This window comes from Salvelinus fontinalis, chromosome 24 (assembly GCF_029448725.1).
Source record: "Salvelinus fontinalis isolate EN_2023a chromosome 24, ASM2944872v1, whole genome shotgun sequence".
Taxonomy (NCBI): Eukaryota; Metazoa; Chordata; class Actinopteri; order Salmoniformes; family Salmonidae; genus Salvelinus; species Salvelinus fontinalis.
In genome coordinates, this window is record NC_074688.1 from 22,546,133 (window position 1) to 22,570,320 (window position 24,188).

The window sequence follows — 24,188 nt, forward strand, 5'->3', positions numbered from 1 at the left end:
ATAGAGGTTCAACTCTTCTGTAGTCAATTGCAAATAAAAAGTCCCAACAATACAGTAAATACAGTTACTTATGTTATGTCTTTATTGACAAAATGAAGTAAGCATATAACAGTATCCATTTCTTGCACTACAACGAATGAACAATTAAAATTTTACAACAGTTCCTGAGTAGTGTTATTTTATAAACAAAGAATACCAATGAAAAAATAAATATATCAATAATGTTTCAAAAAGTAATTTTTAACAATTTCAATTTGAAACATTGTTTAATACTTATGATGTATTGTTACTGATAAAAATGTATGTGTAGACATTTTTTTTCTAACAAAGTTGTATTGCCTGTACATCCATTAATATTGTATGTTGTGTCCATAAAGAAAATACAGTTAATTGTGAGTCAAAACTGGACAATATGTCCAATATTCATAAAGTAGGTAATTAGTAAGCACAGAAGGTCACTTATAAACAGAAACGGCACTCTGAAAAAAAAATCATAATTACTTGATATACTCATAATACATCTTAAATTGCAGTATTATGCTGGGATTATACTGTATAACTGTAATATGTTTCTTTGTTATTCTGAACGCAGAGAATAAAGTTAGTTGGCTTTATTAAGCACAACAGACTGTTTCATTGTGCCCGTTGACTCTGCATGTAACAGATTATCAGCTTTTTATACATGCCTCACTCACTGACTGTATGTACACTACCGTTCAAAAGTTTGGGGTCACTTGGAAATTTCCTTGTTTTTGAAAGAAAAGCACATTTTTTGTCCATTAAAATAACATCAAATTGATGGAAAGAAAGTTATTTGTTTCTGGACATTTTGAGGCTGTAATCGAACCCACAAATGCTGATGCTCCAGATACTCAACTAGTCTAAAGAAGGCCCGTTTTATTGCTTTAATCAGAACAACAGTTTTCAACTGTGCTAACATATCCATTTTGCAGTTTTCTAATGATCAATTAGCCTTTTAAAATGATAAACTTGGATTAGCTAACACAACGTGCCATTGGAACACAGAAGTGATGGTTGCTGATAATGGGCCTCTGTATGCCTATGTAGATATTCCATAAAAAAATCAGCTCTTTCCAGCTACAATAATCATTTACAACATAAAAAATGTCTACACTGTATTTCTGATCAATTTGATGTTATTTTAATGGACAGAAAATGTGCTTTTCTTTCAAAAACAAGAACATTTCTAAGTGACCCCAAACTTTTGAACGGTAGTATATATATATTAACAAATATATTGACACAACCTTCCTTCATAATAACATAAACCAGTCCATCTTGCATTCAGAGGCTATGCAAGGCTGTTTTTGTAAAACAGGCTTGGTATATTTTGTAGAAATGTTTAGAAGTCAAAAATCATTGTCCAAAAACAGTATGGGGGAATGTTCCAGCATCAGTTTAGATGAACATGTTAGTGGAAGTTCAAATGTCAAAGCTTTAAAATCGTACTGTAGTTGTAGTTACATTAACGACTAAGGAAAAACATATTTGTGCTACAAAAAAAATAAACAGTGTACTAACAGGGACATGACGTTGCAATTGCCTATCAGAAATTTTGAAATAATGATTGATCTTTTTCAAGATGATAACTTTGGCAAGCTTGTAGGTTAATTGTTGATGCGCACCAAAAAAGAATGTGCAATGTTACAGCTCAAATTTCTCACACGAAGCCCTATTATGGGATTTGATGCACTTTTGACTTCAGTGTGTCTCCTCTTCAGTGTGTCTCCTCTTCAGTGTGTCTCCTCTTCAGTGTGTCTCCTCTTCAGTGTGTCTCCTCTTCAGTGTGTCTCCTCTTCAGTGTGTCTCCTCTTCAGTGTGTCTCCTCTTCAGTGTTTCCCCTCTTGACGGTCTTCTATCTCAGATTTCAAATTATAAATGATGATTTGTGCCGGAAGTGACCCTGATGGAAATGGGAATATCAATTATTTAAAAAATACATCCACCTGCAGTTGATATTTATTTTTGTTTGCCATTTTGAATAATACATTGTGATTACATTTTAGCTCAATAATAATATAGAATATGGAAAACAGAATTACGTGAATTTTATTCACCTCATCTGCTTCGGCATATTCAACACCATCATCTGCCGCTGGCGGTTTGTAGCTAAAACACACACACAAAAAAATCCTTAATGTTCACACAAAGACTTACTAAGCAATTCACAGCACATAGTATGTCACTATTAAACTGGTCCAGCTTTAAAAGCCCTGTACAGTACATTCAACCTATATCGTACTTGGGTTATTATCTATATTACTATTATTATCACTGCATTGTTGGAATGAAGCATGAAGGTAAGAATTCCACTGTACTCTTTTACACCTGTTGTATCCTGTGCATGTGGCAAATAAACGTTGAAACTTGAAACTACATAGCCCTACTCACTTGGTTCCTGTGTGATCCTTGCCGGAGGAGAAGCAGCCATGTTTGTGTGCATGATAAACCCCCACCATCACAATAGTGAATCCGGCCAATGCCGCCAACACCTTCAGAAAAATCCCCACTATGTCGACATCATCTGAAAATACAAGCAGGGCATTTTGAGATGAGATCTGGGTGACATGAACCCAAATTTAAACAACTTAAAGCAGGGATCATCAACTAGATTCAGCCGCAGGACAATTTGTTTTCTTGAGCGGATGGTCAGGGTGCCGGAACATAATTAAAAATCATTTGTAGACTGCAAGAAGCCCAATCAGATATATTTCTAATATAATATAATAAAGTTTGGGAACCCTGACTTAAAGGAATGACCTTGGAATGCATGTCCATGTCAACCACTATGATTTATGTGCACTAGAGTAGATGCATGTGACTCACTAGCAGGTTTGGTAACGCACAATGGTATGTTCAGTGTGGCAGCGGTATGACACACTGACATATTTAAACATAATACATAGTCGCGGTAAGAATGTCAGTTGGGTATTTAGTACAGCATGGCCTACTCACAGACTTCCATCAGCTGTGCGGGACACTGTGCATGTCCAGCTTCATTCTTTGCCTGGCAGTAATACTCCCCCGCATCCTCCTTCCTCATCCTGCGGAATTTCTGCAGGGAAAAACGCCAAAATCAACCCCAATAGATCATACAGCTTTTCTCTTGTACTAACATCATCCAACAGTTGGATCTACTGTCTCATTAAACTTGATAATCATATAGCTAGTGTCCTTTCGACCTCCCAGTCCCATTGATTCCTTACCAGACCACCCGTGTCAGCATTAATGGAGTAGGTGGAGTTGATGAACTTGGGGCTGCTCTTTGGGTCCTGGGGAAGCTCCTCGTTGTTGCGGAACCAGCGGTACTGTGAGGCAGGGAAGCCCTCGTTCTCTAGGCAGCGCAGCTCAGAGGACGTGCCAACAGTCACTGCCACAGGCACACTGCACCTGGGCACCACAGGCTTTACTGCATAGACAGAAGAAGAAGAGGAAAAATAAGATTTCTTTGTCTAATTGTACACCAAGGTCCAACTGGAATTCGACTTCCACTTTATCCCAACTGCTCCGTAAGACACACATACACATAGGCTAAGGGCAGAGGCCATACCACGGCACCCATGGAACAGTTTATTCACAGAGAGAAGGAGCACATACCACAGTCTATACTTAAGCAATAAGGCACGAGGAGGTGTGGTCTATGACCAATATACCACAGCTAAAGGCTGTTCATATGCAAGATGCAAAGCGGAGTGCCTGGATACAGCCCTTTACTGTGTTATATTGGCCATATACCACAAACCCCTGAGGTGCCTTATTGCTATTATAAACTGGTTACCAACATAATTAGAGCAGTAAAAAATACATGTTTTGTCATACCCGTGGTAAACGGTCTGATATACCACGGCTGTCAGCCAATCAGCATTCAGGGCTCGAATCACCCAGTTTATAATTAGAAATAGACAACAACAATGAAAAAACACAGCAAACTACTACAGGCTTAAAACTTTACACAGGAATATGAAAATACGTCCTCACCCCTGACAGCAAGACTGATTAGAATTTCATCAAAGTGTTTGTGGTCATCAATGGCAGCGACCTCACAGCGGTACTCTGCAGTGTCTGCACGGCTGGTGTTGAGGATCAGTAGGTTGGCTGGCTGGATCAGCTGGGCTCTGTGCTCCAAGTCCCCTAATAGAGAGGCAAAAACACACTCCAACCTCTCAATCACTTGAGAATAATAACAGTTCTGAGGCCAATTTGGTATTGGTAAAGTGCTTAAAAAAAGAATCATCTTACCCGAAATTTGATTTTGAAAGTACACATAACTAGGGACACCGTTTTTGATTTTCTTCCATTCGATTCTGGGGTTGTTTGTTGAGATGGACTCTATCAAGCAGGTCAACTCAATAGCTGGGAAGAAAACGGTGATACTACAATGTCAAAACACTGACAGACAACAGAAGAGCCTGAAAAATTATTCTGAGAGAATGAGTCAGTGTTTCAGTGACTTACGTTCAAATTCATTTGCCCACACAGTCTTGTCTGTGGTTCGGAGGATTACTCCACGTGATGGAATGTAGCCTGTAAAAGACAAAAAAAGAAGTGAGAAAAAAGAAGCTGATTGACAAGCTTCAGAATTTTCATCCCAGGACAATGCCCTTTTAAACAGATCAGATTAGAGGGTCAAGAGGTGTAGGCCTATTGCTACAGAGAGGGTGAGAAAGAACCTTAGGGTCAGGATTAACCATATCTCCGGAAGCATTTCTCGTGTATATATAAGAGGCAAGTGGAGCACATCTCGACGAAAGCACAAGTCTCAATATTAGTCAGTGATGTTTCTTTACTTCTAATTCTACAAAAGACTCTCAAATTAATTAATTGGGAGATATACTTAGGGAGGCCTAAGAGTTACTAAAGGAACACACAGTGAGTAATGGAAACAGTCCCTTCTTCTATGTCGGCATCATCGGTGTTAACGACTCCAAATGAGGGATGAAAACAGACTGTAATGTATTGGAGCACAATTCATCCGAGTGTATAAAGTACTTCCAAGGTATAATCCAGACAGATAAAAGCACTCTGCGGTAGGGCTGTTACGGTGACCGTATTACCGCCATACACGAGTCATGATGGCAGAAAAATTCCATGTGACCGTTTAGTCACGGTAATTAGGCTTCTCCAAGCTCTGATGCTGCTGATGGTCATTAGAAACATACCAAACTTGCTAACTGCCTGGTACTCGGCACTCTATTGTCCCTCTAATCACTCTTGAAAATCTATTCAAACACTTCATGAGAGACCATGAGCTCATGTTGTGCAACATTTCTATAGGCTAGGCCTACTATATTAATTTCTAAACTTTCCTAATATTAAGAATCCCAAGAGTGTGCAAAGCTGTCATCAAGGCAAAAGATGGCTATTTGAAGAATCACAAATATAAAATATATTTGGATTTGTTTAACACTTTTTTGGTTACTACATGATTCCATGTGTTATTTCATAGTTTTGATGTCTTCATTATTATTCTATAATGTAGAAAATAGTAAAATAAAGAAAAACCCTTCAATGAGTATGTGTTCTAAAACTTTTGACCGGTAGTGCATTTTTCCCACTGCCCCTGTTTCGAAACAGGTGCATGATAATGGTCCATTCTAAATAAATAAAAATGTCACACATATATTATTTAGTATATGTAAAGACAAGATTAAATCAAGAATAGGCTGATGTGTGACAAGATTAGCTATCACTTGTGAATGCTATATTATCACACGCTTATGTGCATTAAGGCAAGAAACAGTGCATGCCTTTTTTTGGTGACTTTTTCAAATCATAGTCAAACCCCTCATGTAGCCTAGCCATTGGCCTTTATGTTTTGGTTTGTATCAAAACCAAAGTGGCAAATTAACTTCTTAAAATTAAGCACATGAATATGCTTTACAACGGGTGTAGAGCCTACCTGGCATACAGTTGAAGTCGGAAGTTTACATACACCTTAGCCAAATACATTTAAAACTCAGTTTTTCACAATTCCTGACATTTAATCTGAGTAAAAAATCCATGTCTTAGGTCAGTTAGGATCACCACTTTATTTTAAGAATGTGAAATGTCAGAATAATAGTAGAGAGAATTAATTATTTCAGCTTTTATTTCTTTCATCACATTCCCAGTGGGTTAGAAGTTTACCTACACTCAATTAGTATTTGGTAGCATTGCCTTTCAATTGTTTAACTTGGGTCAAACATTTCAGGTAGCCTTCCACAAGCTTCCCACAATAAGTTGGGTGAATTTTGGCCCATTCCTCCTGACAGAGCTGGTGTAACTGAGTCAGGTTTGTAGGCCTCCTTGCTCGCACATGCTTTTTCAGTTCTGCCCACAAATTTTCTATAGGGTTGAGATCAGGGCTTTGTGATGGCCACTCCAATACCTTGACTTTGTTGTCCTTTTGCCGCACCTTGTCCATTTTGCCGCACCTTTTGAGGTATGCTTGGGGTCATTGTCCATTTGGAAGACCCATTTGCGACCAAGCTATAACATCCTGACTGATGTCTTGAGATGTTGCTTCAATATATTAACATAATTTCCCCTCATGATGCCATCTATTTTGTTAAGTGCATCAGTCCCTCCGGCAGCAAAGCACCCCCACAACATGATCCTGCCACCCCCGTGCTTCATGGTTGGGATGGTGTTCTTCTGCTTGCAAGCCTCCCCCTTTTTGCTCCAAACATAACGATGGTCATTATGGCCAGACAGTTCTATTTTTGTTTCATCAGACTAGAGGACATTTCTCCAAAAAGTACGATATTTGTCCCGATGTGCAGTTGCAAACCATAGTCTGGCTTTTTTAATGGCGGTTTTGGAGCAGTACCTACTTCTTTGCTGAGCGGCCTTTCATGTTATGTCGATATAGGACTCGTTTTACTGTGGATATAGCTACTTTTGTACCTGTTTCCTCCAGCATCTTCACAAGGTCCTTTGCTGTTGTTCTGGAATTGATTTGCACTTTTCGCACCAAAGTTCGTTCATCTCTAGGAGGCAGAACGAGTCTCGGCTGCGGTATGATGGCTGCGTGGTCCCATGGTGTTTATACTTGCGTACTATTGTTTGTACAGATCAAAGTGGTACATTCAGGTGTTTGGAAATTTCTCCCAAGAATGAACCAGACTTATGGAGGTCTACAATTTTTTTCTGAGGTCTTGGCTGATTTCTTTTGATTTTCCCATGATGTCAAGCAAAGAGGCACTGAGTTTGAAGGTAGGCCTTGAAATACATTCACAGGTACACCTCCAATTGACAAATGATGTCAATTAGCCTATCAGAAGCTTATAAAAGCCATGACATCCTATTCTGGAATTTTCCAAGCTGTTTAAAGGCACAGCCAACTTAGTGTATGTACACTTCTGAACCACTGGAATTGTGATACAGTGAATTATAAATGAAATAATCTGTCTGTAAACAATTGTTGGAAAAATTACTTGTGTCATGCACAAAGTAGATGTCCTAACCGACTTGCCAAAACTATAGTTAGTTAACAAGACATTTGTGGAGTGGTTGAAAAATGAGTTTTAATGACTCCAACCTAAGTGTATGTCACGCCCTAACCTTAGAGAGCCTTTTTATGTCGCTTATTTGGTTTGGTCAGGGTGGTTTGGCCAAGGACAAAGCCTCCTGTATGTCTCCACAGCCTGGTGAGTCCTGTGCCTGCTTCCAGAACCAGGCCTCCTGTATGTCTCCCCAGCCTGGTGAGCCCTGTGGCAGCTCCACGTACCAGACTGCCCATACGTCTCCTCACTCCAGTGATGATCCATGGCACGAAGCCTCCAGTGATGATCCATGGCAAGAAGCCTCCAGTGATGATCCATGGCACGAAGCCTCCATTGATGATCCATGGCACGAAGCCTCCAGTGATGATCCATGGCATGAAGCCTCCAGTGATGATCCATGGCAAGAAGCCTCCAGTGATGATCCATGGCACGAAGCCTCCAGTGATGATCAATGGCAAGAAGCCTCCAGTGAGGAGTCATGGCACGAAGCCTCCAGCGACGGCCTCCAGAGACGGCCTCCAGTCCGAAGCCTCCAGCGACGGTCCCCAGTCCGGAGCCTCCAGCAACGGTCTCCAGTCCGGATCCTTCAGCGACGGTCTCCAGTCCGGAGCCTCCAGCGACGGTCTCCAGTCCGGAGCCTCCAGCGACAGTGTTCAGTCCGGGGCCCGCAACGAGGGTGCCCAGTCCGGGGCACGCAGCGAGTGTGCCCAGTCCGGGGCCCGCAGCGAGGGTGCCCAGTCCGGGGTCGGCGACGAGGGTCCCCGCACCAGAGGTGCCACCAAAGTGGGGTGAGCCAGTGGTGGAGCGGGGTCTGCGTCCCGCACCTGAGCCGCCACCGCGGATAGATGCCCACCCAGACCCTCCCCTATAGGTTCAGGTTTTGCGGCCGGAGTCTGCACCTTTAGGGGGGGGGGGGGGTGGGGGGGGGGTGGGGGGTACTGTCATGATCTGACCTTAGAGAGCCTTTTTATATCTCTATTTGGTTTGGTCAGGGTGTGATTTGGGGTGGGCATTCTATGTTTTTGTTTTCTATGATTTTGTATTTCTATGTTTTGGCCGGGTATGGTACTCAATCAGGGACAGCTGTCTATCGTTGTCTCTGATTGGGAACCATACTTAGGTAGCCCTTTTCCCTCCTTTCAGTGTAGGAAGTTGTCTTTGTTTGTGGCACTATAGCCTTTAGCTTCACAGTTGTTTTTGTATTGTTTTTGTCGGCGTCATCCTAAATAAAAGGAATATGTACGCACACAACACTGTGCTTTGGTCAAGTTCATTCACCGGCCGTGACAGTGTATGTAAACTTCCGACTTCAACTGTATATACGCAGAGCGTGAGTTTCGAGTTTGAGAAAGATAATTTTCACCATAAAAATGCATCTTTATAATAAAAGCAATACATGCATAATCGCATTTGCGCTCACTTTTGATCATGGTGTTTTCCCGCTAATTGATTGCATTTTGGAACATTCGCGCGTGTAGCCTACTGCTGTGTGCGCATTGCTGTGCTTCTAATGTGAAGAAATAGCCTAATAGTTTATCAACATTTTAAGCTAAACATTCTGATCTGTTGCATCTGCCTTAAAAAAATGTTTTTAATGCTAGTAGTTTTATTAATTTGGGATATATCGCATCCCACAACTGTCCTAGACTATGTTTGGAATATTTATTTCTCGCACAGAATAGGTCAACTTTTGTACTATGGGAGATTGTAGATTGACATAGGCTAGTGCTTTTACTGTTTGTTAGGCCTACTCATCTTGTTGGCTGACAAAAATTAAATGTGGACGGGCATTGGCTAATAAGACTTTAGCTATCTGAAAGAGCCATGTCAGTGAGAGGTACTTCCGAGCACGCAGCCGGGAAAAGGGAATTATAATTATTATATTCAGTCCAAGGGCACAACGGTCACTGGCCGCAAAACACATTAATTTTTAGGGGGAATTAAGGCCACACAAAGGTGATGCTGCCGGGAAATTTGAAGCATATTCAAGTGATTGTCAAATTGTGAATGAGAGACTGATGAAGTTTGTGCAGCCTGCGTAAGAAACAGAACAGAGCTCAGGCATTTCATGCAACTTTTTTCAAATCATCATTAGAGTCGCATCATGCAGCCTTAGAATGTATTAAAAATCTAAACATATAGCCCAACATTTGTATCACAACTAAAGTAGCATAAATAACTCTAAATTAAGCATATAGGAGGACCTGTTTCTTTGTTAACCGTCCAACACAGAATAGCCACATGTGCACACTTCCTCAAATCATTTAGAGAAAATATCCTTTCTATTTTATTCAGCTTTGTTCAATTGTATTCTTCATACTATAAAATAATACCACGGAATTCTAAGCAAATCTTGTCTGCTAAATGAACTAGTGAAGCCCACAGCCATACGGCATAGCCAGATCAGGACCTAACATAAGGACAACTCAGAGTATGTTATTCTGGTCCGACTGAAATAGACTACATTTTCTTCATATTATGTTTCTTTAGGCCTATCTAAAATAAATAATGGATTTTTGTGATGGTATAGGCTATATTATATGGATTTATTAGACTTTTAAAATGTAGATGTTCCAAAGGTCTGCATCAATAGCTTGTAGGCTACGTGTGGAAGCCAGGATATGCTAAATGTGTTTATGTTAATTAATGGTTAATTACCGTGAGACAGGCAGTTATTTGCTTGACAATCACCAGCTGACAAAATTTCATGACCGCAACAGCCCTACTCCACGGCTGATTTAAAATGTTTCTGGTTAACAATTCATGATCGCACATGAAAGCCAAGTCAGCCAGCACTGAGAGTGGAGAAAACATGGGTCCTGCCAAAGTGGAGTACACAGTCATATTAGCACAGCTGTGGATGCTGATGAGATCCGACTCTTAGGTCTCAGCTTCCGTCTCTGCGGCTGACTTTCCCACCCCTGTACATCATGAGCTATTTTTACACCAAACAGTTACTGGCCATCCTGAGAGACACGAGGAGAGGTGTCCAGCAAATCTTCCCCTGGTAAACAGAGCAAGGACAGCCTATCCCTGTAAAACCACTCATTAACCTTCAATGCCTTTACAATGTACTTAGACTTAGATAATATGAACTACTAGACTATAAATAGCTTAAACTACATGTCTCTATCCTAACTCTCCTCCTTTTTTGCTGCCTACAGACAGACACTTATTGTCTCATTGTATATTTTAGGTGTTCAAGCTTTACTGTATCCCCGCCTACATGAGGCTTTGTTGTCCCAGACAGTTTTTAGAGCGTGGGAGAGAATCTGTGGTTAATTAAGAAGACAATGGCTGATTTGCTATTGTGTGCCTGGAATAAAAGCATTCCATAGCCGAAAGCCCAACTTTACACTGTGTAGCCTACATCAAGAAAGAGATCTATGTGTTTATGTGAAGAATTTAATCAGAATTGGAATGTTGTCAGACAGTAAAATAGATAGAAATGTGGCATATGTTGTTGGTGAATATTAGAGAACATCTCTCTCTCTCTCTCTCTAATCCCTTTGTTGTTTTAATACATACAGTATAGAGACAGGAGGCTATAACCTGAGTGAAATGCACTCTATGTTAAATAGGTGTTCTACAGTTCTCTTTATGCACTTCTAGCTAAATATGAAAACAACATAAAAAAAACAAAAAAACAAGCTGTTGATCCAGTCCATCTAAAAAAAGCAATTTCCCAGACATTCCAGCACAGCCACTGTAAAAGCAGCCAAATAACTTACCAACATTAAAACTGGCCAAATGCAGTAGACTAGTATGTGAATAAAACTGTAATAATCAGTCAATACCACACAGAGACTGACTTGGCTATAATGTTATCTTTCTGACCTGTAGTTGCAGCGCAGGAGTAATGTTGACAGAAGACAATGTATTCAAAACATAGATAGTCCTAGTAAAGTCTTACTGAAAGCACTTCCGCTGTCACAGTGCTACTTTATCAAATCAAATGTTATTTGTCACATGCTTCGTAGGCAACAAGTGTAGACTAACATTGAAATGCTTACAACAATGCAGAGTTAAAGACATGATCATTAAAAAAAATATGAAATAGTGACACAGTGAATAACAAATAAAAATAATGAGTAAAAATAACATAGTTATATATAGGGAGTACAAACTAACTTGGCTATATACAGGGAGTACCAGTACTGAGTCCATGTGCAGGGGTACGAGGTAATTGAGGTAGCTATGTACTGTACATATAGATAGGGCTAAAGTGATGACTAGCAGCAGCGTATGTGGTGAATGAAAGTGTTGGTGTGTGTGTGTGTGTGTGTGTGTGTGTGTGTGTGTGTGTGTGTGTGTGTGTGTGTGTGTGTGTGTGTGTGTGGCATCACTATGCATGTGTGTGCATGTTATGTGTGTGTTGGCGTATGTAGTGTGTGTGTATGTTGTATGTGTGTGTGTTGTGGTGTCAGTGTAAGTATCTGTGAGTGTGTGGGTAGAGTCCAGTGTGTGTGCATTAAGTCGGTGCATGAGAGTTAGTGCAAAAAAGGGTTATTGCAGGTAGTCCGGGTAGCCATTTGATTAGCTATTTAGCAGTCTTGTTTAGAAGTCTTATGGCTTGGGGCAAGAAGCTGTTCAGGGTCCTATTGGTTCCAGACTTGGTACATTGGTACAGCTTGCCGTGCGGTAGCAGAGAGACTTTACCAGAAACAAATAACTCACACAATGAACTGTAGGCCTACCTGACAGCCTGGATGGAAATAGCGGTTGACATCATCATACTTTGAGTGACAGTTGAAGAGAGCCCAACGTTACAAAAGCAGTGTGTGTGCAACTTGTTCTCTCTTTATTTAAATATGAATGGAAAAACTGCTGAGGAATGTGTGAGCGTTTCAATGTCATTATAACGCATGTATAAATTAATTAATTACCATCTAATAATTGTGTGGCTCATCCTCAGCATGTTTACAGACCTGGCCAAGCTATGCTAGGAAGCCCGTCTAGTCAGCGCGATCATTTCCATAACAAAGCATTGCTGTGATTTATTAAATTGTAATGCACAACACGTACCGTTAAACTACACCTTATCTTAGTGGAAATTAAAATAACTTACCGAGAATCGAGTAAAGGATGAACACAGCCGTCAGTCGTTGTAACGCCATCTTGAAACCTTGGTAATGGATCGGTAATTCTGGCACACATAAAGCCAGCTAGCTAGCTATCACACTCGGTGCCCCTGGTCAAAACGGGTGAACAGGCTGGTGGATGTTGCCATTGACGAGTTTCCATAGCTACAAGGGCATCAGGGCGGAAGACGGATAAGTCCCGAGACCGGAAATACATTTACATCTATTTTATTATGATGGTATCCAACAATGCAATTTCACTAATGTGCCAAACAAGATGAATTATCCGTAATCCCTCTCTGACATATCACAGCTTTGATCCAGAGAACTAAACAATGCAAATTTAATTTTATGTGAACATGACAGGTTAAGGTGTGCGAGACAGTACACACTCTTTTCACGCCATTTCGCCCGGTGGGCGGTGCTGTATGTCACCGTAGGCGTTGGTTTCAAAGTGCTTGGACTGTCCGATGCGCGTTCAAATTCAACCGAGAATCTGCCTAGGAACTCAATCATAAATTACATTCTGTCAATCACTGAGATTAATTACTTGCGTTTCTGGCTTCATTAAAAACGGTTAATTTTGGATGACCTTGGTTTTATTGATTTGTTCGAGAGCCTATGCATGTTACCATATTATCCTGGAGGTATACATACACACCCAGTCTCATCACTTTGCGTGAATGATAGGCCATCTCCAACTTTAAACAATGCAAAATTCGAAAACAAATCAGTCACCTGGAATGTATTTCAATTAGAAGGTGTGCCTTCTTAGAAGTTAATTTGTGGAATTTCTTTATTTCTTAATGCGTTTGAGTATATCAGTTGTGTTGTGACAAGGTAGGGGGGTATACAGAACATAGCCCTATTTGGTAAAATACTAAATCCATATTATGGCAAGAACAGCTCAAATAAGCAAAGAGAAACAGTCCATAATTACTTTAAGACATGAAGGTCAGTCAATACGGAAAAGTTCAAGAACTTGAAAGTTTCTTCAAGTGCAGTCGCAAAAACCATCAAGCGCTATGATGAAACTGGCTCTCATGAGGACCGCCATAGGAATAGAAGACTCAGAGTTACCTCTGCTGCAGAGGATAAGTTCATTAGAGTTACCAGCCTCAGAAATTGCAGCCCAAATAACTGCTTCACAGAGTTCAAGTAACAGACACATCTCAACATCAACTGTTCAGAGGAGACTGTGTGAATCAGGTCTTTGTGGTAGAATTGCTGCAAAGAAACCACTACTAAAGGACACTAATAATAAGAAGAGACTTGCTTGGGCCAAGAAACACAAGCAATGGACACATTTGTCCTTTGGTCTAGAGTTCAAATTTGAGATTTTTGGTTCCAACCACCATGTCTTTGTGAGACGCGGTGTGGGTGAACGGATGATCTCCGCATGTGTATTTCACACGTGAAGCATGGAGGAGGAGCTGTTATTGTGTGGGGGTGCTTTGCTGGTGACACTGTCTGTGGTTTATTTAGAGTTCAAGGCGCACTTAACCAGCATGGCTACCACAGTGTTCTGCTGTGATACGCCATCCCATCTGGTTTGGGCTTAGTGGGACTATCATTTGTTTTTCAACAGGACAATGACCCAACACACCTCCAAGCTGTGTAAGGGCTATTTGACCAAGAAGGAGAGTGATGGAGTGCTGCATCAGATGACCTGGCCTCCACAATCTCCCGACCTCAACCAAATTGAGATGGTTTAGGATGAGTGGGACCACGAAGGAAAAGCAGCCAACAATTACTCAGCATATGTGGTAACTACTTCAAGACTGTTGGAAAAGCATTCCAGGAGAAGCTGGTTGAGAGAAGGCCAAGAGTGTGCAAAGCTGTCATCAAGGCAAAGGGTGGCTATTTGAAGAATCTCAAATATAAAATGTATTTTGATTTGTTTAACACTTTTTTGGTTACTACATGATTCCATATGTGTTATTTCATAGTTTTGATGTCTTCATTATTATTCTATAATGTAGAAAATAGTAAAAAATAAAAATAAGAAAAACCCTTGAATGAGTAGGTGTTCTAAAACCTTTGACCGGTAATGTATGTATTCATTTTTGGATGTCCATCATTCATTTTGAATGATATGTTACTATTTAAAAATCGTATGAAATGTTATGAATTGCAGTTCGTATAATATATTACGAATTTGTAATATCTATACCAGAGGGGTCTATGGGAGGATCTATAGGAGGACAGGCTCATTGTAAAGGCTGGAATGGAATAAATGGAACAATATCAAACACATCAAACACGTGGAAACCAGATGTTTCACTCTCTTCCATTTATTATTTTCCAGCCATTAAAATGAGCCAGTCCTCCTATAGCTCTTACTACCAGCCTCCACTGTTGTTGCTAACGTTAGCTAGGTGGCTAACGCTAACTAAGTGGTTAACATTAGCTAGGCTGGGGGTTAGGGTTTAAGGTTAGGGTTAGGAGTTAGGTTAAATGGTTAAAGTTAGTGTTAGTTGAAGAGTTAGCTAACATGCTAAGTAGTTGCAAAGTAGCTAAAAAGTAGTAAGTAGTTGCTAATTAGTTAAAATTGTCCGTGATGAGATTTGAACACACAACCCTTGGGTTGCTGGACGTTCGCGTTATATGCCTACCCATACACCCTGACCATCCACCCTCTTTAAGTAACCTTCTGTCTTATGTAACCATATCAAGCGTAACATATTATACTAATTTGAGTGTCTCGGATTTACATTTGCTATGTTACGTCTAGTCTATGAGACCAGGTTGTAAAATAAGATACATTTTGCTATGAAGAACCACATTTATTGTTGCCATAATCTGGTCACATGTTTTCATTCTCTCATAAATACACCAGGTGGCAGTGTGTGACTAAACATCACTGATTGTCATTCAATCATTATATCATGTGTCACTACGAACACACCCCACATACAGCACAATTCCTCTGTAGTCTCAATCAACACCCAGTAAATCATCTGCCCTTGTGCGAATTGGCTTTAGGTCAGATAATATTATTAAGGGTTAATAAGTGATTATTACAGTGTTATTGTAGACCTATGGTTTATAGTGGGGATTAGTTTTATGATTTATATGACTTTACTCATAGGCTATATGCAAATCCATCAGATGATAGGCCTTGCTGACTTCCCCATTATTCTCAACAATCAATCTATGTCATTCATATTAGTGAAGGGCTACCATGGGCTTCAGTCAGGATAATTGCATCAATCTATATTCCCAAATTGACTTTGGAATAAATGCGTCTTGATCTTATTTTATATCTAGGCCTATACTGGCATTTAGAAATGACACAGATATAGCCATGAACCCATTGCCCCATCTTGTAGAATGGTCATGTGCTGAGGTGATCATGCTGCTCTAGTCCACCTTAGAGCTGTTGCTAATATGGGTTGCTAGGCAATCGTCCACAGCGGGATTCCCCCTTATGGATCAGGACCTTTGTGGCATCTCCTTGGGAATCTGAAGGTTTTATGGCCTGGCAGGAGTTCAGACTGAATTGACGAAAGAAATATCCTAACTATGAACAGTTTGTTTTTCTCAGAGAATACTGGGGGCCTGGGGCCATTCCTATTAACATGCCCCGCACTCAGATTTAAATGTCTTAGTGAAAGAAAGAATATCCCTCTGATTGCGTGGAGGAGATAATGACTGTCCTTGAGATCTATAGTAGGTTGTGGGACTCCATTTCAGGATCTCAGCTGTTCAGTCACATCAAACTCAAATTAGTATGACAAGTCCTGATGTTATATAATTTAGTTTCATTAAAAGTTTCTGTTTGATAAATTATTTATGTAGGGGACTTAACAAGACTAGGCCTATTCTCCAGTGTTTTGTATGCTTGCTTTTCTCTTGTATCAATGAAGGCACAGTGGACATGATGCCTGAGTACAGGGGACAATTCATTGGAGACCATGGTCTGCACACTATTTGTTTCTTCTTCTTGCAGGAGTTTCATTAAGTATGCATTATGGAAGACTTCAGGAGGCAATCATGCGCTCTATTTCCTCTATTTTCTCCACATTAGCAAGAAAGAGCACGGCTGTGGACGACATAGAGTGCTGAATGTCTGGAATAAAACATATTTTCTATGTTATAGAAACACAACATTTTCCTTACCACAGGCTGTAAAATAAGATGGCAAGGGAGAAAGAATGTATTACAGATCAGAAAATCAGCCCCAGTGGGGTCCTCAAGTTCCTCATAGAGGCTAATGAATTTATTATTATGCCTCTGTTTGCCAATTTTTGATGAACGTAATTCTTAAAATATAACTATTTTAGATACAGTATGTACCTTGCAAAGGGAATTCAAGAGTGGCTTCTTTAAACAAAAAGAAAACCGTTTTTTTTTAAAGAGCTAATAGCATTGTTGCTTTTCCCCACCCTGGCCTGCACTATATCTGTCAGGTGACTGAGTGGCCTGTCATGGTTGTTGTCTTTGTTAAATCAGAGGTCTATTCCAGATGAACAGCCCATGGATCAATGATCCCTCTGCACAGTCCAGCTTTCTTGACATTACAGTACATAGATCTCCCATTTATCACCTGGATTCCATTTCCTGAGTTTGAAATACGATCACTGGAATGAAACTGCCATTTTGGCAAGGTTGACAGGACAAGGTGATGAGAAGATAAGACAGTAAAGCATCCTCATGACACTCTATAGCAGTGTTTCTCAAACCTGGCCCTCGAGTACCCCCAAAAGTACACGTTTGTATTGTAGCCCTGGATAAGCACACCTGATTCAGTTTGTCAACTAATCACCAAGCCCTCAATGAGCTGAATGAGGTGTGTTTGTCCAGGGTTACAATGAAAATGTCCACTGTTGGAGAACTGGAGGACCATGGGAAACACTGCTTGAAAGGTTAGGACTCTGGTTGAAATGTTTGACTATAGAATTATTCCTTTGTCCAGACATAAGCTCTACAACACTACCATACTGCAGCAACCCTCAAAATAATATACTTCCCAGCTATAGAATATATTTATGCATGCTGAAAAATATCTCATTAAAGTCAATATTGTTGAATATATATATATATTAGAACTGGAAGACTGAGTTCAATCATAAGGAGGACAAATTCTTGCATTTATTCAAATATCAGTGAAACTGAATCCAGGTGAGAGACTATGCAATTTGACTGCATATGAAAACCTGACTCAATGAGTTACTGATGAAATGTAATTTCAAATGACAAAAGTCCTCACCTTTTCATATATCCTTTGTGGAAGCAGGGTTGACTGGGAGTCTAGTGAGGGAGTGAGGCCTTACGCAGGCTAGAGAAAGGAGTAGTCAGGGAACCAAGGCAACACAGATATACAACTGTCCGTCTCTCACCTCTTGGACTTCTAGAGCTGAGGTACAGTACAGCTGTCAGACAGATGGAGTGATTTGTGGCCCCTGAGTGATGATAGGGGTATTTCTTCAGTTATCTACAGTTACCAAAGGGAACTGGTAACTGTAGGTGGGACGCATTCCCTCTGGTCCTTAACTCTTGTTCAGCAGCCAATGTCTTGCGGACTCAATGAATACTTAATAGAACACATTTCTATTGCATACAGGACCGGTCTTAACAGTAGCTTTTTGTATGTATTCAGGAATCAATCTTGTGTGCGCTATGAAGCTTGATGGACAGCTACAGTATAACACTAGAGAGCAGTGTGCCCTGCAAAGATCTATTGAAATGAATTGATGACAACCATATCTTATCTCAGGATCAAGCCCATTTGATCATGGCAATATTACAGCTCCATTTCATAACTTTGACCCCATTAAATTAATGTATAATACCTCTGAGTCAGACGGTGGTGTGGCATAAAGGAGCCTTCAGGAACGACCCTTAATTCCAAAGAGAACTTCCATTTCCCCTCCAGCCAATCTCCATACAGTATTTAATTCCAGGTGAATATGTGAGACCTTTTTATAGCTCAGTAATTATGTGACCTGGATCCCCTGAACCTTCTCTTATTTATGAGGCTCATATGTCTTCTCCTACATGAAAAGGCTTTTGTTTTGTATTTGGCTAACAAAGGTAATATATATTTGTATTTGTGTTTTCTTTTATGACATCCTACATATGAGGGATATTTCAGCTTGAATAGTACACGTATAGACTATTGTAGTTCCCAGGGGAAATGGTGGCTCAAAATGAATTGTTAGGGAAGTTTTCAAAGGAAAGGCTGACCTTGCAGTATCCTCATTTAAAGGCTTTGAAATTCCTTTCAATTACTTTAAACCAGGCTTCCAGACTCTCATACATAATCACCTAAAACTTAATTTACTGTGACAGTCTCCTCCTCTCTATATCTATATGAATATAATTTGCTGTAATCATTTAACTAAATACTGTATTTATTTATGCTCGATCTCATGTAGAGCTGACAGGGCTGCATGTGCCCTTTGAGTATTGATATCTCCGGTAACATAGTAGCTGAAAAGGACATTCATTCCACTGCTCCGTATGCTAATGGTCAGCATCCTGGCAAAGTCTGTGCTTGAAATTTTAAGAAAGTCATCATGGCAGATGCAAAATGGCTCTTAACATTTGCATCTTATCCATCTCTTTCCTCCGACAATAGATCCTTTTGGTTCAAGAGTTAACATAATAGTTACACATGAAGATACAAGTATTTTCTAGTAGGCACATTGAAATGGCAGCTTGAAAGCATGAACCATTGTTGTTGCAGCCATTTACTGTACTGTAATGTATAGATAGAGGAAGCTAATCAATATGCTTTGCTGTGATTATTTTTAAACTGAATTACATTACCACACCCTGCCATCTGTTGAATCACCTCAGTACTGCTTCACTTCCCTTCTCAGGTTATGGGTGGGTGTAACAGTCCTGACCTGTTTTATGTTGTTTTTTATGTGTTTATGGTCAGGGCATGTGTTTTGGGTGGGCAGTCTATGTTATCTGTTTCTATGTTGGTTTTGGGTTACCTGGTATGGCTCTTGATTAGAGGCAGGTGGTTTGCGTTTTCCTCTAATTAAGAGTCATATTTAGGTAGGGCGTTCTCACTGTTTGTTTGTGGGTGATTGTCTCCTGTGATGTCTTCGTCGTTGTCGATGTATTTTCACATACGGGACTGTTTGGCTGTTCGTGTGTTTTTTTGATGTAACGTTCCTGTCCGTGAGTTTACGTTTAGTAATGTGAGTTTATGTTCAGGTTTCGTTCTACGTCGTTTTGTTGTTTTTGTAGTTTTGAAAGTGTTTTGTTTTGTTTCGTGTTGCCGTCGTATATATAATAAAGATGGCTTATTTCCCTGAAGCTGCGTATTGGTCTGATGATCCTTCTCTCCTCACATCTTCCGAGGATGAGGAGAGCGACAGCCTTAACAGTGGGAGGGTGGGTGGTATTAATGTCAAATTCCACAATTTATGAAACGAATGGAATGTTAACCTGCTTGTGTCACGACTTCCGCCGAAGTTGGTCCCTCTCCTTGTTCGGGCGGTGTTCGGCGGTCGACGTCACCGACCTTCTAGCCATCACTGATCCATTTTTCATTTTCCATTGGTTTTGTCTTGTCTTCCTTCACACCTGGTTCCAATCCCATCAACTACATGTTGTGCATTCAACCCTCTGTTTCCCCTCATGTCCTTGTCGGAGATTGTTTTGTTTGTATGTGATGTGCTATTTAGTGTTGGTGTGCGACGGGTTTTGTACCCACTTTGTTGTTTTGTACATTTTGGTTGTTTTGGAGTTTGGTCAGCATTTATTAAATAACTCTGTTTATACCAAGTTCGTTCTCCTGCACCTGACTTCCCTGCCACCAACACGCACCCCTTACAGAATCTCCGACCACCTATGGAGTCAGCAGGAGCGTCCAGGAGCATGCGGTAATGCTTTACCATCTGGGCGCCGCCATGGATCACGTTGTCCAGACAATGGACCGCTGGGAGAGACGGGGAGTTCTTCCAGCGCCTCCCCCCAGCGCAACCGGGTCTATCCTGAGCGCCCCTTTCCCGCCTGAACCCAGTGGGATCCGTCTCTCCATGCCACAGGAGTACGACGGGAGTGCTGCCAACTGCCAGGGTTTCCTCCTCCAACTAAACCTCTACCTGGCCACGGCCCACCCAGCTCCATCGGACCGTGAGAGGGTGTCCGCCCTCGTCTCGTGCCTCACCGGGAAAGCCCTGGAGTGGGCCAACGCCGTGTGGAGAGAGGGAGATGCGGCGTTGGACTATTTTGAGTAGTTCACCCACCGTTTCCAGGCAGTCTTCGACCACCCGCCCGAGGGTAGAGCGGTGGGTGAGCGCCTCTACCATCTGAGGCAGGAGACGAGGAGCGCCCAGGAGTTTGCCCTGGAGTTTAGGACCCTGGCTGCCGGCACGGGATGGAAAAACAGGGCCCTGATCGACCACTACCGCTGCAGTCTGCGTGAGGATGTCCGTCGGGAGCTGGCCTGCAGAGACACCACCCTCACTTTCGACCAGCTGGTGGACCTGTCCATCTGGCTGGACAACCTGCTGGCTACTCGCGGACGTCCAGATTGGGGTCTGGTGGTTCCATCCTCCCGCACCCCCTCTCTGATACCCATGGAGCTGGGTGGGGCGGTGCGCAGGGAGACCGGAGGGGGTTTCCGCTCGTGCACCATCTGTGGCCGCAGAGGTCACACTGCTGGTCGGTGCCGGGTTGGTTCCTCTGAGAATCGAGGCAGCAGGCAGGGCGCTCTGGCGTCACCCCAGGTGAGCTGGCACCATTCTCACCCAGAGTCCTCTGTTGCACATATGTTTGTGTCTGTCACTTTTCCTGAGTTTTTCCCGCATTCCCAGCATAAGGCGCTCGTAGATTCAGGCGCGGCTGGGAATTTCATTGATAGAGTGTTAGCTCAGTTTAGGGACCCCCATTGTTCCGGTGGATGTGCCCTTCCCCGTTCACGCCTTAGATAGTCGACCATTAGGGTCAGGGTTAATTAGGGAGGTCACCGATCCTTTGGGCATGGTGATGCAGGGGAGTCACACGGAGAAAATGTGTCTTTTCCTTATTGACTCTCCTGCGTTTCCCGTGGTGCTGGGCCTACCCTGGTTAGCTTGTCATAACCCCACTGTTTCTTGGCCACAGAGGACTCTCAAGGGGTGGTCGCAAGAGTGCTCAGGTAAGTGTTTTGGGGTTTCCGTTGGTGCTACTATGGTCTCCACCGTGCGCATTCCCCCTGAATATGCCGATTTGGCTCTCGCCTTCTCTAAAAAGAAGGCGACTCAATTACCACCCCATCGATGGGGCGATTGTGCGATATATTTCCTGGTAGACGCTGCACTTCCCAGGAGTCACGTGTATCCCCTCTCACAGGCGGAGACAGAGGATATGGAAACATATGTCTCGAATCCCTGCGTCAGAGGTACATTCGGTCCTACTCTTCACCCGTCTCCTCGAGTTTCTTTATTGTGAAGAAGAATGAGGGAGGTCTGCGTCCGTGTATTGACTACCGGGGTCTAAATCAGATCACGGTAAGGTATAGTTACCCGCTACCTCTCATAGCCACAGCGATAGAGTCAATGCACGGGGCACGCTTCTTCACCAAACTAGATCTCAGGAGCACTTACAATCTGGTGCGTATCCGAGAGGAAGACGAGTGGAAGACGGCTTTCAGTACCACCTCTGAGCACTATGAGTACCTCGTCATGCCATATGGGTTGATGAATGCGCCATCAGTCTTCCAAGCTTTTGTAGACAAGATTTTCAGGGACCTGCACGGGCAGGGTGTAGGGTGTATATTGATGACATTTTGATATGCTCCGCTACGCGCGCCAAGCATGTGTCCCTGGTGCGCAAAGTGCTTGGTCGCCTGTTGGAGCATGACCTGTACATCAAGGCTGAGAAATGTCTGTTCTTCCAACAGTCCGTCTCTTTCCTAGGGTATCGCATTTCCACGTCAGGGGTGGAGATGGAAAGTGACCGCATTGCAGCCTTGCGTAATTGGCCGACTCCCACCACGGTAAAGGAAGTGCAGTGATTCTTAGGGTTTGCCAACTACTACCGGAGGTTTATTCAGGGTTTTGGTCAGGTAGCGGCTCCCATTACTTCACTGCTGAAGGGGGGCCCGGTGTGCTTGCAGTGGACAACTGAGGCGGACAGGGCTTTCAGTCACCTGAGAGCTTTGTTTACCTCGGCTCCCGTGCTGGCCCATCCAGATCCCTCTTTGGCATTCATAGTGGAGGTGGACGCGTCTGAGGCTGGGATAGCAGCTGTGCTCTCTCAGTGCTCGGGTACGCCACCGAAGCTCCGCCCTTGTGCCTTCTTCTCGAAGAAGCTCAGCCCGGAGGAGCGAAACTATGATGTGGGGGACCGGGAGTTGTTGGCTGTCGTCAAGGCCCTGAAGGTGTGGAGACATTGACTTGAGGGGGCTAGACACCCTTTTCTCATCTGGACTTACCACCACAATCTGGAGTACATCCGGGCGGCGAGGAGACTGAACCCTCGCCAGGCAAGGTGGGTCATGTTTTTCACCCGTTTTGTGTTTACCCTTTCTTACAGACCAGGCTCCCAGAACATTAAGGCAGACGCATTGTCCCGGCTGTATGACACAGAGGAGCGGCCCATGGATCCCACTCCCATACTCCCCGCCTCTTGTTTAGTGGCGCGGTAGTGTGGGAGCTGGACACGGACATTGAGCGGGCGTCACATGCAGAGGCCGCTCCCCCTCAGTGTCCAGCTGGGCGTCTGTACGTTCCGTCTGCTGTCCGCGACCGGCTGATCTATTGGGCCCACACGTCCCCCTCCTCTGGTCATCCTGGGATCGGTCGGACGGTGCGCTGTCTTAGAGGGAAGTACTGGTGGCCCACTTTAGCTAAGGACGTGAGGGTTTATGTTTCCTCCTGCTCGGTGTACGCCCAGTGCAAGGCTCCTAGACACCTGCCCAGAGGTAAGTTACAACCCTTACCCATTCCACAACGGCTGTGGTCGCACCTGCCGGTGGATTTCCTAACCAATCTTCCACATTCACAGGGTAACACTACGATCCTGGTCGTTGTGGATCGTTTTTCTAAGTTCTGTCGTCTCCTCCCTTTGCTCGGTCTCCCTACGGCCCTACAAACTGCGGAGGCCTTGTTTACACACGTCTTCCGGCACTACATGGTGCCTGATCGGGGTCCCCAGTTCACGTCAAGGGTCTGGAAGGCATTCATGGAACGTCTGGGGGTCTCGGTCAGCCTTCAGGTTTTCACCCCGAGAGTAACGGGCAGGTGGAGAGAGTTAACCAGGATGTGGGTAGGTTTCTGAGGTCTTATTGCCAGGACCGGCCGGGGGAGTGGGCGGCATTCGTGCCCTGCGCAGAGATGGCCCAGAACTCGCTCCACCACTCCTCCACTAACCTTTCTCCCTTCCAGTGTGTATTGGGGTATCAGCCGGTTCTGTCTCCTTGGCATCAGAGTCAGACCGAGGCTCCTGCGGGGGACGACTGGTTCAGGCGCACGGAAGAAACATGGGACGCCGCCCATGTCCACCTTCAGTGTGCTGTACTGCGCAGACCGTCACCGCAGTGAGGCCCCGGTGTTTGCACCGGGGGACCTGATCTGGCTCTCGACCCGAAACCTGCCCCTCCGCCTGCCCTGTCGGAAGCTGGGTCCGCGGTTTGGGGGGCCATTTATAGTTCTGA

At 43.0% G+C, this 24,188-nt stretch overlaps 1 protein-coding gene across 1 annotated transcript; it reads right to left on the bottom strand.

Moving 5' to 3' along the window:
* Positions 1-59: 59 nt before the first annotated feature.
* On the bottom strand, positions 60-13,002 carry jam3a (junctional adhesion molecule 3a). Its single transcript, XM_055880199.1, has 9 exons — positions 12,574-13,002; positions 4,477-4,545; positions 4,261-4,374; positions 4,000-4,152; positions 3,228-3,430; positions 2,977-3,076; positions 2,413-2,545; positions 2,079-2,130; positions 60-1,924 (listed from the first exon to the last, which is right to left on the bottom strand). The coding sequence occupies exons 1-9, from the start codon at positions 12,620-12,622 to the stop codon at positions 1,889-1,891; spliced, it is 909 nt and encodes a 302-aa protein (XP_055736174.1). The 5' UTR covers positions 12,623-13,002; the 3' UTR covers positions 60-1,888.
* Positions 13,003-24,188: the final 11,186 nt, after the last annotated feature.

Excerpts from the sequence above, each read along its gene's own strand:
- jam3a (XM_055880199.1), bottom strand. The coding sequence starts at position 12,622 with ATGGCGTTACAACGACTGACGGCTGTGTTCATCCTTTACTCGATTCTC. Across the intron at positions 4,546-12,573 it reads CATCCTTTACTCGATTCTCG|GCTACATTCCATCACGTGGA; the intron begins GTAAGTTATTTT and ends TGTCTTTTACAG. Across the intron at positions 3,077-3,227 it reads ATGCTGACACGGGTGGTCTG|AAATTCCGCAGGATGAGGAA; the intron begins GTAAGGAATCAA and ends TTTTCCCTGCAG.